The sequence below is a fragment of the Giraffa tippelskirchi genome, chromosome 12 (genome assembly GCF_054371585.1).
Source record: "Giraffa tippelskirchi isolate mGirTip1 chromosome 12, T2T-mGirTip1v1.2.pri, whole genome shotgun sequence".
In the NCBI taxonomy this organism is placed as follows: domain Eukaryota; kingdom Metazoa; phylum Chordata; class Mammalia; order Artiodactyla; family Giraffidae; genus Giraffa; species Giraffa tippelskirchi.
In genome coordinates this window covers 67,153,933-67,168,546 of record NC_137286.1, presented here as the reverse complement: position 1 = coordinate 67,168,546, position 14,614 = coordinate 67,153,933, and the positions used below count along the sequence as shown (strand labels likewise).

Sequence of the window (14,614 nt, the reverse complement as noted above, 5' to 3'; positions counted from 1 at the left end):
AGAGTCAGACACGACTGAAATGACTTAGGCGCAGCGGCAGCAGCAGGACAGTATGCTATTGGGAATACAACAACACACACAGATCCAGATCGATGGAATAAAGTTGAGGGTCCAGAAACAAACCCCGGCATCCATGGTCAACTCATCTCTGACACAAAAGGGGAGAATATCCAAATGGGAACAAGAAAGCCTCTTCAATAAATGTCCATGGGAAAACCAGACAGCTACATCTGAAGAACGCTATTGGTTTTGATCTCACACCACCTCAATATCGGGGAAAAACCTCACCCTAAAGACTGATGTCATGAGACAGCTAGAAAGAAGCGTAGGTCAAAGGCTCCTTAACATCAGAGTCTCCTTGCCATTTGCTGGGCGGAGGTAGAAATGGGTCTCTTCAAGTAAGGGAAAGAGGAAAACGAAGTACGCCAATGGGTTTCCATCCAATGGAACCTCTTCACAACAGAGAAGCTAAGCATTCAGAAATGCAAAAGATGGGAAACGGAACATGAGAGACTCCTTGCAAGTGGTGTATCTGAGAAGGGGTTCATATGGAAAGAGACGAAGAATGCACAGCACTCAGATTCCAAGAAACACCACCACCACCCTTGACCCTTCCCCCATGACCAACTCCGACCTAAAGCCTTTCTCTCCCTCTAACCTATCCCTAAAACATAACCCTCATCTAATCATATACATGTGCATTCCTAGCATCCATCCATCCACACACGAGAGAGAAAGAGGAAGACACAGACTGAATCGAGAAGGGAAAAGAGAGGGACACAGACAGAGAGAGACACGGAACCAAAGAGAGGAAAGGAGTCGACGGTCCAGACTTTTCATCAATCTGTCTCGAAGGTAGAAGCAATGACAGCGCCCATCCACCCCAGAAGGGGGAAAAGGACGGAAGGTTTGGAGAGGAAAAGACAAGAACGCAGGGAGCCATTAGAAGCTCAGCCACCCGCAGAAGCCGAGCTGGGACACTTGAACAGAATCTCAATGGAAACAGAGGACCAGAAAGTTGGCTACTCTTTTCTATAAGAGAGGGAGACCTTCGAGTCTTCCTTTCGCGCCTCCAACTTGGATGCGGGGTCTCAAAACACTCAGGAGGGGGAGTGCCTTTTCCTGGGTACCACGGCGCATCCAGGCCTCGTTCTGCCCCATTCTGTGCTGTGTCAGCCCTGGATGGAGTCTTTCTTTCTGAAGTCTCAGCGCACAAGCTCCACGTGATATCGGCCCCAGGTGGAAAGGCATGGAGCTGCTCGTAGGCCGACAGACCTAGGAAGCAGATGGGAGAATGACCCCCACTCTCCAGATGGAGAGACTGGGGAAACCCTGAGGGGCATACGCTTGTCCAGGGCCACACCACTTATGAGAAGAAGGAGCCTGGTCTGAGAGCAGCGGGGTCCTCGGAGCTCAGGCCCTGGCTGCACCCAGGCCTCCCCAGGGCTGTGGGCTGGGCTGTGTGGCTGTCACTGTGCCTGCACATGGCCTAAGGGGGGTGGTCGAGCAGTCAGAAACCCAGAGATTCCCTTGGGAAGTTTTGGGGAAGGGACCTCAGCACGAACCCCAGGAAATGATGTCACCTGCCGGCAACAGAACCCAACAGAACCCGCAACCCGTGTATCCAGGCCTCCAGAGCGGAGAGGAGCCCCCAGCCAGATCACTTGCTGCCAGGATGTTCTGCTGTTTGCCCCTGCCCAGAGGCCGGGGCCTCAGGAGAGCTCACAGGCAGTGTGCGTGGGCACCCTGTCGACGTTGGCTCAGGGCACCCCCGAGAGGCCTCTGGCCCTTTGCCCGGAGAAACAGAAAGGTAACACGGGGAGCCCCAGGCCGGGCCAGCCCACCTCTCCCATGCCACCCGGAAACACCGGGTCCTTTGCCTGTGTGTGTGGATGCGGGTTTCTCGGGGTGTGTCTCCCTCAAGGAAGCCCAGGCGGATGTGGGTTCAGAAGCCTGCGGGCAAGTTGTGTCCACACCCCAGGGGAGAGCAGGCTGGCTGGGATGGGGAGAGTGCGGGCAGCGCCGGCCGCCCAGGCTGGCCTCACACCCTCAGGTGGGTCTCTTTCCTCCCGGGTGGGGATCTGAGCAGACACACGTCTCTGACCCTTCTGGGAAGAGAAGTTCGAGCAGGCAGAAGCAGCGGCTCCACTGGCCAGGCCCAGCTCGGAAAAGTCCCAGCATGGCTGGCTGACGGTCACTGTCGTTGCAGAGCTTCCCACGTGATGAGGCCGAGGACGGGGACACCCCGTCCACCTCCCGGAGGGAGGGGTCGGAGCACCACCCCCCCGCCCCTGAGGCCCAGTGCAGGCTCCAGGTGAGCGTGCCCACGGAGGCATCAGCCCCACCGGGGGCGAAGCGGAGGCGGGGAAGGCCTGCTGCCGAGACACCACACAGGATACACCCGGCGGCCCAGTCTGAGGCTGCCACGGAGCTCAGCACACCCGGCTCCGACCCAGAGTCCCGAGAACCCCAGCCTCTGAGGCAGCAGGAGGACCTGGAGCCCAGCACGCCAGAGCACAGAGGTGAGGACGCTGGGGCTGGTGCACGGGAGTGTGTGGGGAGGGGGTGCTGAGCTACACAGGGACGAGTCCCCGAAAGATGCTGCTGGGCCTGCAGCAAGCGCTGGCCTCACACCCCCACCCCCTTCTTGCACACTTCAGTCCCAAAAGACATCCGACCCTGGGTATTCTTTGGGAATCTCTTGGAAGCTTTCTGTCCCGGGATACGCACATGCCAAGGCTGGCCTGTGGGCAAACTTTGCTTCTCCCCCAGCTCTAGCACTGGCCTCCAACTGGAACCAGGCTCCACTTCCCAGACCTGTCCCTACAGAGGTGGTGGCTCCAGGTGCAGGACCCAGGGATCCACCGAGGGCAGATGGAGAACCGAGACTTGCCCTCGCAGAGACACCAGGCCAGCTGGGTTCTGGCCAGCACACCGGGCAGATCGGATCTCCGTGCCTGCAGGACCCCCAGCCCCAGGCACTGATGTCCCACCCCCTCAGCCAGAACCTCCACCTCCACGTGCACCTGTACCTGCTCGGGCTTTGGCAGGAGAACCCGAGGCAGAGGAGGAGTCACCGCCTCGGCAGGGAGAGCCTGCCCTGGCTCCCGCGCAACACCCAGACGCAGACGATGACTCACCCACCCCTGCAGGAAGAACGAGCCCCCGCTCTGGACAGAGACCCAGAGCCCTTGCCGGAAACACCACGTCCAGGGGAGCGGTCGGCTCTGCCGCCTCCATCCCTGTCGGCTCACCGTGGACGCTGTCAACTCGGTCTGCCCCCAGGGGACATGGAGTTCCTTTCCCCTGAACTGCTTTGCATTTGGTTTGTTTCCACCTTTCTGGTGATGTTTTATTTTTTGTATGGTTTCCTGTATTTTTGTTGGTTAAGTTGGGAACTTGTTGGTTAAGTTAGTAAACTTTTTCATCATTGTTGCAATTTGGGAACACTGTTGTGTAACTCTGGTGATACTGTGTTACCATCACCACTTTGTGGTTTCAGACCCGTTTGATCTTTATGCCCCACCCCGCAACAAAGCCTGGATTCAAGGCAAGCACGCCCTGTTCATCCCTCCCCCCGATCCTGAACACAATTTCAGCTTTTCTTTCTGCATTCCTTCCTATATTCTTGGTGTCCCCAATCAATGACTCTCAGTGAAATGACTGAAGGAGTTTCTTTCGGACTCTCCACCTACTGTAAGACTCCATTGGAGAGTTCTCATTTTTATGTCATTTGAACTAGCCTTTGATAGCTGACAGGACGGTGTACGTCCTTTCAAGATATCATGTGCCAAACGAAGCCCTTTTGGCAAATGCCATCATTATCTCCAGGCAGGCATTGCTGTTTGAAGGGTGACATCTCAGCCAGAAGGCAGAGGCTGAGCTCCTCTTGTTGCACCAGCTCCCAAAAGAAGCCAAGAAAGGGAGCTGGAACAACAAACCACCCCAACGCCCAGGAAAGCGTTCTTCACGACAGAAGGCTAGAAAATGACCCAACAACCTTGTGGCCCAGAACCCCTCTAGAAAAATCACTGTTCCATAAAAAAGAGAAACACGTGGGAAGTTCCAAGGAGAGGCAATGCCCATGGCCAGTGTACTTTAGAGACGGCCTGACCGCTCCGGGGAAGACACGCACCGACGGAACCCCTTGGGAAACAGCAGTGAGAGTCCTCACCGTCGTAAGGGTTTCCTCTGGGGACAACCTGCCCTGGGCACCACATGAGGGAGCAGACCGGCTTCTCTTCCTCTGCTCCCACACCATTCACTCATGAAGGCAGCTCAGGTGTTCTCATGCCCTGCCTGCCTGCCTGCCTGCCTGCCTGGCTCATCCGTGAGCTGTGACCACCTCCAGGGCAGGACTCCACCTTCTCCTCTCTGTGTACCGTGAATCTGCACACAGTGGGCTTTCAGAACCTTAGGAGACTTGAGCCATTCCCACTCGAGCCAGAACCCTCCCCAGGAAGGAAAACGGCTGTGGGGTCATTTTGGCCCCAGCACTGGTTCCGAAAGCCTGGCGGCTCCTACAGCCTCTACGGTGTGAAGAGGGAGGTCCCTTTTGACAGAGCTTTCCGGCTGTCAGATCTAAGCTGTTGTTTCACTGTCAGCTGTGTCTCTTCCGTTGCAGCCAGGTGGGCCACGCTGCTCCAAAGGGGCTCACAAGCTGAGTGGCAAGGGAGGTATTGAGAGGACAGGGATGGCTACAACGTGCTGCAAACTGAGTGAGGGTCCCCACAATCCTCAGCAAAGGTCTGTGGTGTGCAAGTGGGGAGTAGAGGGCCCCCAAGTTCCAAAGGAAGGGAGGTACTCGGGAGCTAAAGCCCTTGGCTGCTGTGGTAGCAGCTGCAGATGGCAGCTCGTCCACAGTGCACTTCGAATGAGGTCATATGAGCGGGACTCTGGAAATGGCTCCGAAATCAAGAGAAAGGGGTCAGGGTATGTGGGAATCCGGCGGGGGTGGGGGGTGGATGAAGGAAGGTGTCCTTCCTCTCTCCAGTGCAATTTGGTTTGGTGAGTCTCAAAGCTACCAGATGGCACTTCCCAAGTCAGGCCCCCGCAGGAATCAGGGTGGGCTGCGTGCCTCGGCGCCTGCTACAGGGACAAGCCACACCAGTGGCCTCCCTGAGCTCCAATGGCCGGATCTGGGGGTTCTGTCTGGGTGCACACCTCCTTGCTCTGGCCAAGTTCCCCCCTTCTCTGAGCACCAGCTTCATCCTCTCGAATGAGGACATCGATTGCTACCTTGGCACGTTACTCTCTTCATCCTGTGAAGACTCATTAGGCTTATCCTACAATTACTAGCTGGCCCGAAGAGATATCTCCTGAATCCAGATTAAGCTGGAGTCTCCCAGGCTCATCTGGCATGTCTTCCCTGAAGTCTGCCAAAACCCACACCCTTGCATTTCCAGGGACTCCCCTTAGCCAGCTGGGCAGAAAACCCAGCATGGTTCAAACAAGCTGACAGACAAGCGGGAGAGGACTCACGGGCAGACGGCCTCCCTCAGGTCTCGGGTGGAGCTCTGGGACCACAGCAGCAGCGGGCCATCCCAGCCCCTGGGCTCAGCAGCGCCCTCATTCTCAGGCCGGCGGCTCAGCCCTGAGGGGAACAGGAAGGTCACCAACTGCCGCAGGCGGACCTCAAGCCCCTCCCACTGCTGGAGCCTGACCTCCCCCGGCCCCACCCCTTCCCCTACCCCAGCAGAACGAGAGCTCGTCTTCCCCTGGCTTCCAACGTGAGGCCCGGCCCCGGGCCCCGATTGGGCACTGCCCCAGTCCGGAGCCAATCACAGTGGCCAGGGAGGTGGAACGCACCGATTGCCCAGGGCCAGGTCATGTGACCATACTCCCCAGGAAACTCAAATATTACCAAGATTCCCTAACAAACCAATGAACAAAATTATCCAGTAAAGGCAAACCGTACTTTTTAATGAGGCCAATGTCACAGAAAAAAAAAAAATCCTTCACAATGAACTGCTCAAGGAAGCTACTAAATAAGCTTTCAGAGAAGTTAAGACGTTTTTTTTTTTTTTTAATAGGGTGACGGAGAGCTATACCTTTCCCATCTATGTGAATTTAGGTTTAAACTAGATTTCCCTCGGCTATTATATAAGACAAAAAAACCCACATCACCCCCTTTCACTCCCCCCACCCCCAAAAAGTGTTTTAGTCTATTGAATTTTTGTGTCCTCAGTTGTGTCTGATTCACGGCAACTCACGAACTCTACACAGCCAGGCTCTTCCGTCCATGGAATTCAGGGCAATTTTTTTCTGTCACAGCAAATGCCCACCCTGGGTGATCCAAAGGCAAGGGCTCAGAGGCTCCTGAGAGACTAACTCCTTTCAGCTGAGCACAGAGCTGGCTCCTCACTGGGATGCCTGTGGCCTGGGGCTCCCAGAGGGGAGAGCAGCACTCGCCCCACCGTGTGGTCACTGCTGGAAGTGCAGGCTGCTCCTCACTCCCCCTTGACAGTGTCCCTGAGGGCAGAACAGTGTGAATCTACTCAAGGTGGAAACGCAAACTCCGATGCAACCAAACTTCCCACAAGGTCTCCAAAACCACTCAGGAACAGGGAATTGGAAACTGCAGGGCATGACATGAATGGAGATGGAGACTTGACACCTTACACCGAGTTCACTTCCAGTTATCCCTAGACAAAGTTTCCATGAAAACTTGTCACAAATCTAGAAGAACAATGAGCAGAAACCGGACACGTGCTTTGAGTCTTCACACACAAAACAAAAAGGCAGCCCACAAAACAACCCAGAGAATACAGTGGACTTTGCAAAATCAAAGATATCTACTGTGGGAAAGACCTCATTACAAAAGCAAAAGACAGGTCATACATCGCGAGACGAATGAGTGGAAACACAAAGCTTCTCAAGGATGTGTCTCCAAACAGTCAAAGAACACCAACACGACAAGCCTGTGAAAACTAGGGAAAGGTCTGAAGGGACACCAGACTGAGGAAGACACACACAGAGTATCCCGGATGATGTCCAGCACTGAGGGCCTGAAGAAACAACAGTCTAGTTGCACTCCCTCAGGCCTGTGTGACCCTGGATGAGGCCTCTGTTTCCCGGTGGCTCTGAGAGATGGACAGGGAGGAAGGGGAAGAGAAATCACTTGCATTTCTAATACTCACAGCAAAGTCTTCCAATGAGAAGGGAATTATCACCCCCACTGACAATGCCATTCACTGAAGTGATACCCACGAGTCCATCTAACCCAGAAGGGAAGGAAGGACCTGTTCTCACAAAACGGCGAGAGATGGAAGAAGGAAGATCAAGCCCACACCAACCACTGGAAAGAGAAGCTGTGCTCAGGGCTTGAAAGAATTCCTATTGGGAAAATGATGTCACAGCCCCACAAGGCAATCCACAGCTTCGATGCTATTCCTCCCAAAATGCCAATGCATTTTCGCACCGAACAAAGAATTGCAAAAGGGGTACGGAAACAGAAAAGAGCCTAAATTGTCAATACAATCCGACGAAAAAGCCCCGATACGGACATCCAAGGTTGTGTGAAAGGAAATTAGACGACCAAACTAGGATCCTCAGGAGAGTATCGGAGAAGGCGATGGCGACCCACTCCAGTACTCTTGCCTGGAAAACGCCCTGGACGGAGGAGCCTGGTAGGCTGCAGGCCATGGGGTCGCGCAGAGTCAGACACGACTGAAATGACTTAGGCGCAGCGGCAGCAGCAGGACAGTATGCTATTGGGAATACAACAACACACACAGATCCAGATCGATGGAATAAAGTTGAGGGTCCAGAAACAAACCCCGGCATCCATGGTCAACTCATCTCTGACACAAAAGGGGAGAATATCCAAATGGGAACAAGAAAGCCTCTTCAATAAATGTCCATGGGAAAACCAGACAGCTACATCTGAAGAACGCTATTGGTTTTGATCTCACACCACCTCAATATCGGGGAAAAACCTCACCCTAAAGACTGATGTCATGAGACAGCTAGAAAGAAGCGTAGGTCAAAGGCTCCTTAACATCAGAGTCTCCTTGCCATTTGCTGGGCGGAGGTAGAAATGGGTCTCTTCAAGTAAGGGAAAGAGGAAAACGAAGTACGCCAATGGGTTTCCATCCAATGGAACCTCTTCACAACAGAGAAGCTAAGCATTCAGAAATGCAAAAGATGGGAAACGGAACATGAGAGACTCCTTGCAAGTGGTGTATCTGAGAAGGGGTTCATATGGAAAGAGACGAAGAATGCACAGCACTCAGATTCCAAGAAACACCACCACCACCCTTGACCCTTCCCCCATGACCAACTCCGACCTAAAGCCTTTCTCTCCCTCTAACCTATCCCTAAAACATAACCCTCATCTAATCATATACATGTGCATTCCTAGCATCCATCCATCCACACACGAGAGAGAAAGAGGAAGACACAGACTGAATCGAGAAGGGAAAAGAGAGGGACACAGACAGAGAGAGACACGGAACCAAAGAGAGGAAAGGAGTCGACGGTCCAGACTTTTCATCAATCTGTCTCGAAGGTAGAAGCAATGACAGCGCCCATCCACCCCAGAAGGGGGAAAAGGACGGAAGGTTTGGAGAGGAAAAGACAAGAACGCAGGGAGCCATTAGAAGCTCAGCCACCCGCAGAAGCCGAGCTGGGACACTTGAACAGAATCTCAATGGAAACAGAGGACCAGAAAGTTGGCTACTCTTTTCTATAAGAGAGGGAGACCTTCGAGTCTTCCTTTCGCGCCTCCAACTTGGATGCGGGGTCTCAAAACACTCAGGAGGGGGAGTGCCTTTTCCTGGGTACCACGGCGCATCCAGGCCTCGTTCTGCCCCATTCTGTGCTGTGTCAGCCCTGGATGGAGTCTTTCTTTCTGAAGTCTCAGCGCACAAGCTCCACGTGATATCGGCCCCAGGTGGAAAGGCATGGAGCTGCTCGTAGGCCGACAGACCTAGGAAGCAGATGGGAGAATGACCCCCACTCTCCAGATGGAGAGACTGGGGAAACCCTGAGGGGCATACGCTTGTCCAGGGCCACACCACTTATGAGAAGAAGGAGCCTGGTCTGAGAGCAGCGGGGTCCTCGGAGCTCAGGCCCTGGCTGCACCCAGGCCTCCCCAGGGCTGTGGGCTGGGCTGTGTGGCTGTCACTGTGCCTGCACATGGCCTAAGGGGAGTGGTCGAGCAGTCAGAAACCCAGAGATTCCCTTGGGAAGTTTTGGGGAAGGGACCTCAGCACGAACCCCAGGAAATGATGTCACCTGCCGGCAACAGAACCCAACAGAACCCGCAACCCGTGTATCCAGGCCTCCAGAGCGGAGAGGAGCCCCCAGCCAGATCACTTGCTGCCAGGATGTTCTGCTGTTTGCCCCTGCCCAGAGGCCGGGGCCTCAGGAGAGCTCACAGGCAGTGTGCGTGGGCACCCTGTCGACGTTGGCTCAGGGCACCCCCGAGAGGCCTCTGGCCCTTTGCCCGGAGAAACAGAAAGGTAACACGGGGAGCCCCAGGCCGGGCCAGCCCACTTCTCCCATGCCACCCGGAAACACCGGGTCCTTTGCCTGTGTGTGTGGATGCGGGTTTCTCGGGGTGTGTCTCCCTCAAGGAAGCCCAGGCGGATGTCGGGTCAGAAGCCTGCGGGCAAGTTGTGTCCACACCCCAGGGGAGAGCAGGCTGGCTGGGATGGGGAGAGTGCGGGCAGCGCCGGCCGCCCAGGCTGGCCTCACACCCTCAGGTGGGTCTCTTTCCTCCCGGGTGGGGATCTGAGCAGACACACGTCTCTGACCCTTCTGGGAAGAGAAGTTCGAGCAGGCAGAAGCAGCGGCTCCACTGGCCAGGCCCAGCTCGGAAAAGTCCCAGCATGGCTGGCTGACGGTCACTGTCGTTGCAGAGCTTCCCACGTGATGAGGCCGAGGACGGGGACACCCCGTCCACCTCCCGGAGGGAGGGGTCGGAGCACCACCCCCCCGCCCCTGAGGCCCAGTGCAGGCTCCAGGTGAGCGTGCCCACGGAGGCATCAGCCCCACCGGGGGCGAAGCGGAGGCGGGGAAGGCCTGCTGCCGAGACACCACACAGGATACACCCGGCGGCCCAGTCTGAGGCTGCCACGGAGCTCAGCACACCCGGCTCCGACCCAGAGTCCCGAGAACCCCAGCCTCTGAGGCAGCAGGAGGACCTGGAGCCCAGCACGCCAGAGCACAGAGGTGAGGACGCTGGGGCTGGTGCACGGGAGTGTGTGGGGAGGGGGTGCTGAGCTACACAGGGACGAGTCCCCGAAAGATGCTGCTGGGCCTGCAGCAAGCGCTGGCCTCACACCCCCACCCCCTTCTTGCACACTTCAGTCCCAAAAGACATCCGACCCTGGGTATTCTTTGGGAATCTCTTGGAAGCTTTCTGTCCCGGGATACGCACATGCCAAGGCTGGCCTGTGGGCAAACTTTGCTTCTCCCCCAGCTCTAGCACTGGCCTCCAACTGGAACCAGGCTCCACTTCCCAGACCTGTCCCTACAGAGGTGGTGGCTCCAGGTGCAGGACCCAGGGATCCACCGAGGGCAGATGGAGAACCGAGACTTGCCCTCGCAGAGACACCAGGCCAGCTGGGTTCTGGCCAGCACACCGGGCAGATCGGATCTCCGTGCCTGCAGGACCCCCAGCCCCAGGCACTGATGTCCCACCCCCTCAGCCAGAACCTCCACCTCCACGTGCACCTGTACCTGCTCGGGCTTTGGCAGGAGAACCCGAGGCAGAGGAGGAGTCACCGCCTCGGCAGGGAGAGCCTGCCCTGGCTCCCGCGCAACACCCAGACGCAGACGATGACTCACCCACCCCTGCAGGAAGAACGAGCCCCCGCTCTGGACAGAGACCCAGAGCCCTTGCCGGAAACACCACGTCCAGGGGAGCGGTCGGCTCTGCCGCCTCCATCCCTGTCGGCTCACCGTGGACGCTGTCAACTCGGTCTGCCCCCAGGGGACATGGAGTTCCTTTCCCCTGAACTGCTTTGCATTTGGTTTGTTTCCACCTTTCTGGTGATGTTTTATTTTTTGTATGGTTTCCTGTATTTTTGTTGGTTAAGTTGGGAACTTGTTGGTTAAGTTAGTAAACTTTTTCATCATTGTTGCAATTTGGGAACACTGTTGTGTAACTCTGGTGATACTGTGTTACCATCACCACTTTGTGGTTTCAGACCCGTTTGATCTTTATGCCCCACCCCCCAACAAAGCCTGGATTCAAGGCAAGCACGCCCTGTTCATCCCTCCCCCCGATCCTGAACACAATTTCAGCTTTTCTTTCTGCATTCCTTCCTATATTCTTGGTGTCCCCAATCAATGACTCTCAGTGAAATGACTGAAGGAGTTTCTTTCGGACTCTCCACCTACTGTAAGACTCCATTGGAGAGTTCTCATTTTTATGTCATTTGAACTAGCCTTTGATAGCTGACAGGACGGTGTACGTCCTTTCAAGATATCATGTGCCAAACGAAGCCCTTTTGGCAAATGCCATCATTATCTCCAGGCAGGCATTGCTGTTTGAAGGGTGACATCTCAGCCAGAAGGCAGAGGCTGAGCTCCTCTTGTTGCACCAGCTCCCAAAAGAAGCCAAGAAAGGGAGCTGGAACAACAAACCACCCCAACGCCCAGGAAAGCGTTCTTCACGACAGAAGGCTAGAAAATGACCCAACAACCTTGTGGCCCAGAACCCCTCTAGAAAAATCACTGTTCCATAAAAAAGAGAAACACGTGGGTAGTTCCAAGGAGAGGCAATGCCCATGGCCAGTGTACTTTAGAGACGGCCTGACCGCTCCGGGGAAGACACGCACCGACGGAACCCCTTGGGAAACAGCAGTGAGAGTCCTCACCGTCGTAAGGGTTTCCTCTGGGGACAACCTGCCCTGGGCACCACATGAGGGAGCAGACCGGCTTCTCTTCCTCTGCTCCCACACCATTCACTCATGAAGGCAGCTCAGGTGTTCTCATGCCCTGCCTGCCTGCCTGCCTGCCTGCCTGGCTCATCCGTGAGCTGTGACCACCTCCAGGGCAGGACTCCACCTTCTCCTCTCTGTGTACCGTGAATCTGCACACAGTGGGCTTTCAGAACCTTAGGAGACTTGAGCCATTCCCACTCGAGCCAGAACCCTCCCCAGGAAGGAAAACGGCTGTGGGGTCATTTTGGCCCCAGCACTGGTTCCGAAAGCCTGGCGGCTCCTACAGCCTCTACGGTGTGAAGAGGGAGGTCCCTTTTGACAGAGCTTTCCGGCTGTCAGATCTAAGCTGTTGTTTCACTGTCAGCTGTGTCTCTTCCGTTGCAGCCAGGTGGGCCACGCTGCTCCAAAGGGGCTCACAAGCTGAGTGGCAAGGGAGGTATTGAGAGGACAGGGATGGCTACAACGTGCTGCAAACTGAGTGAGGGTCCCCACAATCCTCAGCAAAGGTCTGTGGTGTGCAAGTGGGGAGTAGAGGGCCCCCAAGTTCCAAAGGAAGGGAGGTACTCGGGAGCTAAAGCCCTTGGCTGCTGTGGTAGCAGCTGCAGATGGCAGCTCGTCCACAGTGCACTTCGAATGAGGTCATATGAGCGGGACTCTGGAAATGGCTCCGAAATCAAGAGAAAGGGGTCAGGGTATGTGGGAATCCGGCGGGGGTGGGGGGTGGATGAAGGAAGGTGTCCTTCCTCTCTCCAGTGCAATTTGGTTTGGTGAGTCTCAAAGCTACCAGATGGCACTTCCCAAGTCAGGCCCCCGCAGGAATCAGGGTGGGCTGCGTGCCTCGGCGCCTGCTACAGGGACAAGCCACACCAGTGGCCTCCCTGAGCTCCAATGGCCGGATCTGGGGGTTCTGTCTGGGTGCACACCTCCTTGCTCTGGCCATGTTCCCCCCTTCTCTGAGCACCAGCTTCATCCTCTCGAATGAGGACATCGATTGCTACCTTGGCACGTTACTCTCTTCATCCTGTGAAGACTCATTAGGCTTATCCTACAATTACTAGCTGGCCCGAAGAGATATCTCCTGAATCCAGATTAAGCTGGAGTCTCCCAGGCTCATCTGGCATGTCTTCCCTGAAGTCTGCCAAAACCCACACCCTTGCATTTCCAGGGACTCCCCTTAGCCAGCTGGGCAGAAAACCCAGCATGGTTCAAACAAGCTGACAGACAAGCGGGAGAGGACTCACGGGCAGACGGCCTCCCTCAGGTCTCGGGTGGAGCTCTGGGACCACAGCAGCAGCGGGCCATCCCAGCCCCTGGGCTCAGCAGCGCCCTCATTCTCAGGCCGGCGGCTCAGCCCTGAGGGGAGCAGGAAGGTCACCAACTGCCGCAGGCGGACCTCAAGCCCCTCCCACTGCTGGAGCCTGACCTCCCCCGGCCCCACCCCTTCCCCTACCCCAGCAGAACGAGAGCTCGTCTTCCCCTGGCTTCCAACGTGAGGCCCGGCCCCGGGCCCCGATTGGGCACTGCCCCAGTCCGGAGCCAATCACAGTGGCCAGGGAGGTGGAACGCACCGATTGGCCAGGGCCAGGTCATGTGACCATACTCCCCAGGAAACTCAAATATTACCAAGATTCCCTAACAAACCAATGAACAAAATTATCCAGTAAAGGCAAACCGTACTTTTTAATGAGGCCAATGTCACAGAAAAAAAAAAAATCCTTCACAATGAACTGCTCAAGGAAGCTACTAAATAAGCTTTCAGAAAAGTTAAGACTTTTTTTTTTTTTTAATAGGGTGACGGAGAGCTATACCTTTCCCATCTATGTGAATTTAGGTTTAAACGAGATTTCCCTCGGCTATTATATAAGACAAAAAACCCCACATCACCCCCTTTCACTCCCCCCACCCCCAAAAAGTGTTTTAGTCTATTGAATTTTTGTGTCCTCAGTTGTGTCTGATTCACGGCAACTCACGAACTCTACACAGCCAGGCTCTTCCGTCCATGGAATTCAGGGCAATTTTTTTCTGTCACAGCAAATGCCCACCCTGGGTGATCCAAAGGCAAGGGCTCAGAGGCTCCTGAGAGACTAACTCCTTTCAGCTGAGCACAGAGCTGGCTCCTCACTGGGATGCCTGTGGCCTGGGGCTCCCAGAGGGGAGAGCAGCACTCGCCCCACCGTGTGGTCACTGCTGGAAGTGCAGGCTGCTCCTCACTCCCCCTTGACAGTGTCCCTGAGGGCAGAACAGTGGGAATCTACTCAAGGTGGAAACGCAAACTCCGATGCAACCAAACTTCCCACAAGGTCTCCAAAACCACTCAGGAACAGGGAATTGGAAACTGCAGGGCATGACATGAATGGAGATGGAGACTTGACACCTTACACCGAGTTCACTTCCAGTTATCCCTAGACAAAGTTTCCATGAAAACTTGTCACAAATCTAGAAGAACAATGAGCAGAAACCGGACACGTGCTTTGAGTCTTCACACACAAAACAAAAAGGCAGCCCACAAAACAACCCAGAGAATACAGTGGACTTTGCAAAATCAAAGATATCTACTGTGGGAAAGACCTCATTACAAAAGCAAAAGACAGGTCATACATCGCGAGACGAATGAGTGGAAACACAAAGCTTCTCAAGGATGTGTCTCCAAACAGTCAAAGAACACCAACACGACAAGCCTGTGAAAACTAGGGAAAGGTCTGAAGGGACACCAGACTGAG

At 55.2% G+C, this 14,614-nt stretch overlaps 2 protein-coding genes across 2 annotated transcripts; both read left to right on the top strand.

The window, feature by feature from the left end:
• The first annotated feature begins 1,640 nt into the window (after positions 1-1,640).
• Positions 1,641-3,447, top strand: LOC145529942 (uncharacterized). The gene is made up of 3 exons (XM_081550714.1): positions 1,641-1,810; positions 2,210-2,522; positions 2,773-3,447. Exons 1-3 carry the CDS (start codon positions 1,676-1,678, stop codon positions 3,408-3,410), a joined length of 1,086 nt encoding a protein of 361 aa, XP_081406840.1. The 5' UTR covers positions 1,641-1,675; the 3' UTR covers positions 3,411-3,447.
• Positions 3,448-9,294: 5,847 nt separating this feature from the next.
• Positions 9,295-11,101, top strand: LOC145529943 (uncharacterized). The gene is made up of 3 exons (XM_081550715.1): positions 9,295-9,464; positions 9,864-10,176; positions 10,427-11,101. Exons 1-3 carry the CDS (start codon positions 9,330-9,332, stop codon positions 11,062-11,064), a joined length of 1,086 nt encoding a protein of 361 aa, XP_081406841.1. The 5' UTR covers positions 9,295-9,329; the 3' UTR covers positions 11,065-11,101.
• The last annotated feature ends 3,513 nt before the right edge of the window (positions 11,102-14,614 follow it).

What these genes read in the sequence shown, in the direction of transcription:
- LOC145529942 (XM_081550714.1), top strand. Translation starts at nt 1,676, where the DNA reads ATGTTCTGCTGTTTGCCCCTGCCCAGAGGCCGGGGCCTCAGGAGAGCT. An exon ending in TTGCCCGGAGAAACAGAAAG is followed by an intron (nt 1,811 to 2,209) that starts GTAACACGGGGA and finishes CTGTCGTTGCAG; the next exon opens with AGCTTCCCACGTGATGAGGC. An exon ending in CAGCACGCCAGAGCACAGAG is followed by an intron (nt 2,523 to 2,772) that starts GTGAGGACGCTG and finishes CTTCTCCCCCAG; the next exon opens with CTCTAGCACTGGCCTCCAAC.
- LOC145529943 (XM_081550715.1), top strand. Translation starts at nt 9,330, where the DNA reads ATGTTCTGCTGTTTGCCCCTGCCCAGAGGCCGGGGCCTCAGGAGAGCT. An exon ending in TTGCCCGGAGAAACAGAAAG is followed by an intron (nt 9,465 to 9,863) that starts GTAACACGGGGA and finishes CTGTCGTTGCAG; the next exon opens with AGCTTCCCACGTGATGAGGC. An exon ending in CAGCACGCCAGAGCACAGAG is followed by an intron (nt 10,177 to 10,426) that starts GTGAGGACGCTG and finishes CTTCTCCCCCAG; the next exon opens with CTCTAGCACTGGCCTCCAAC.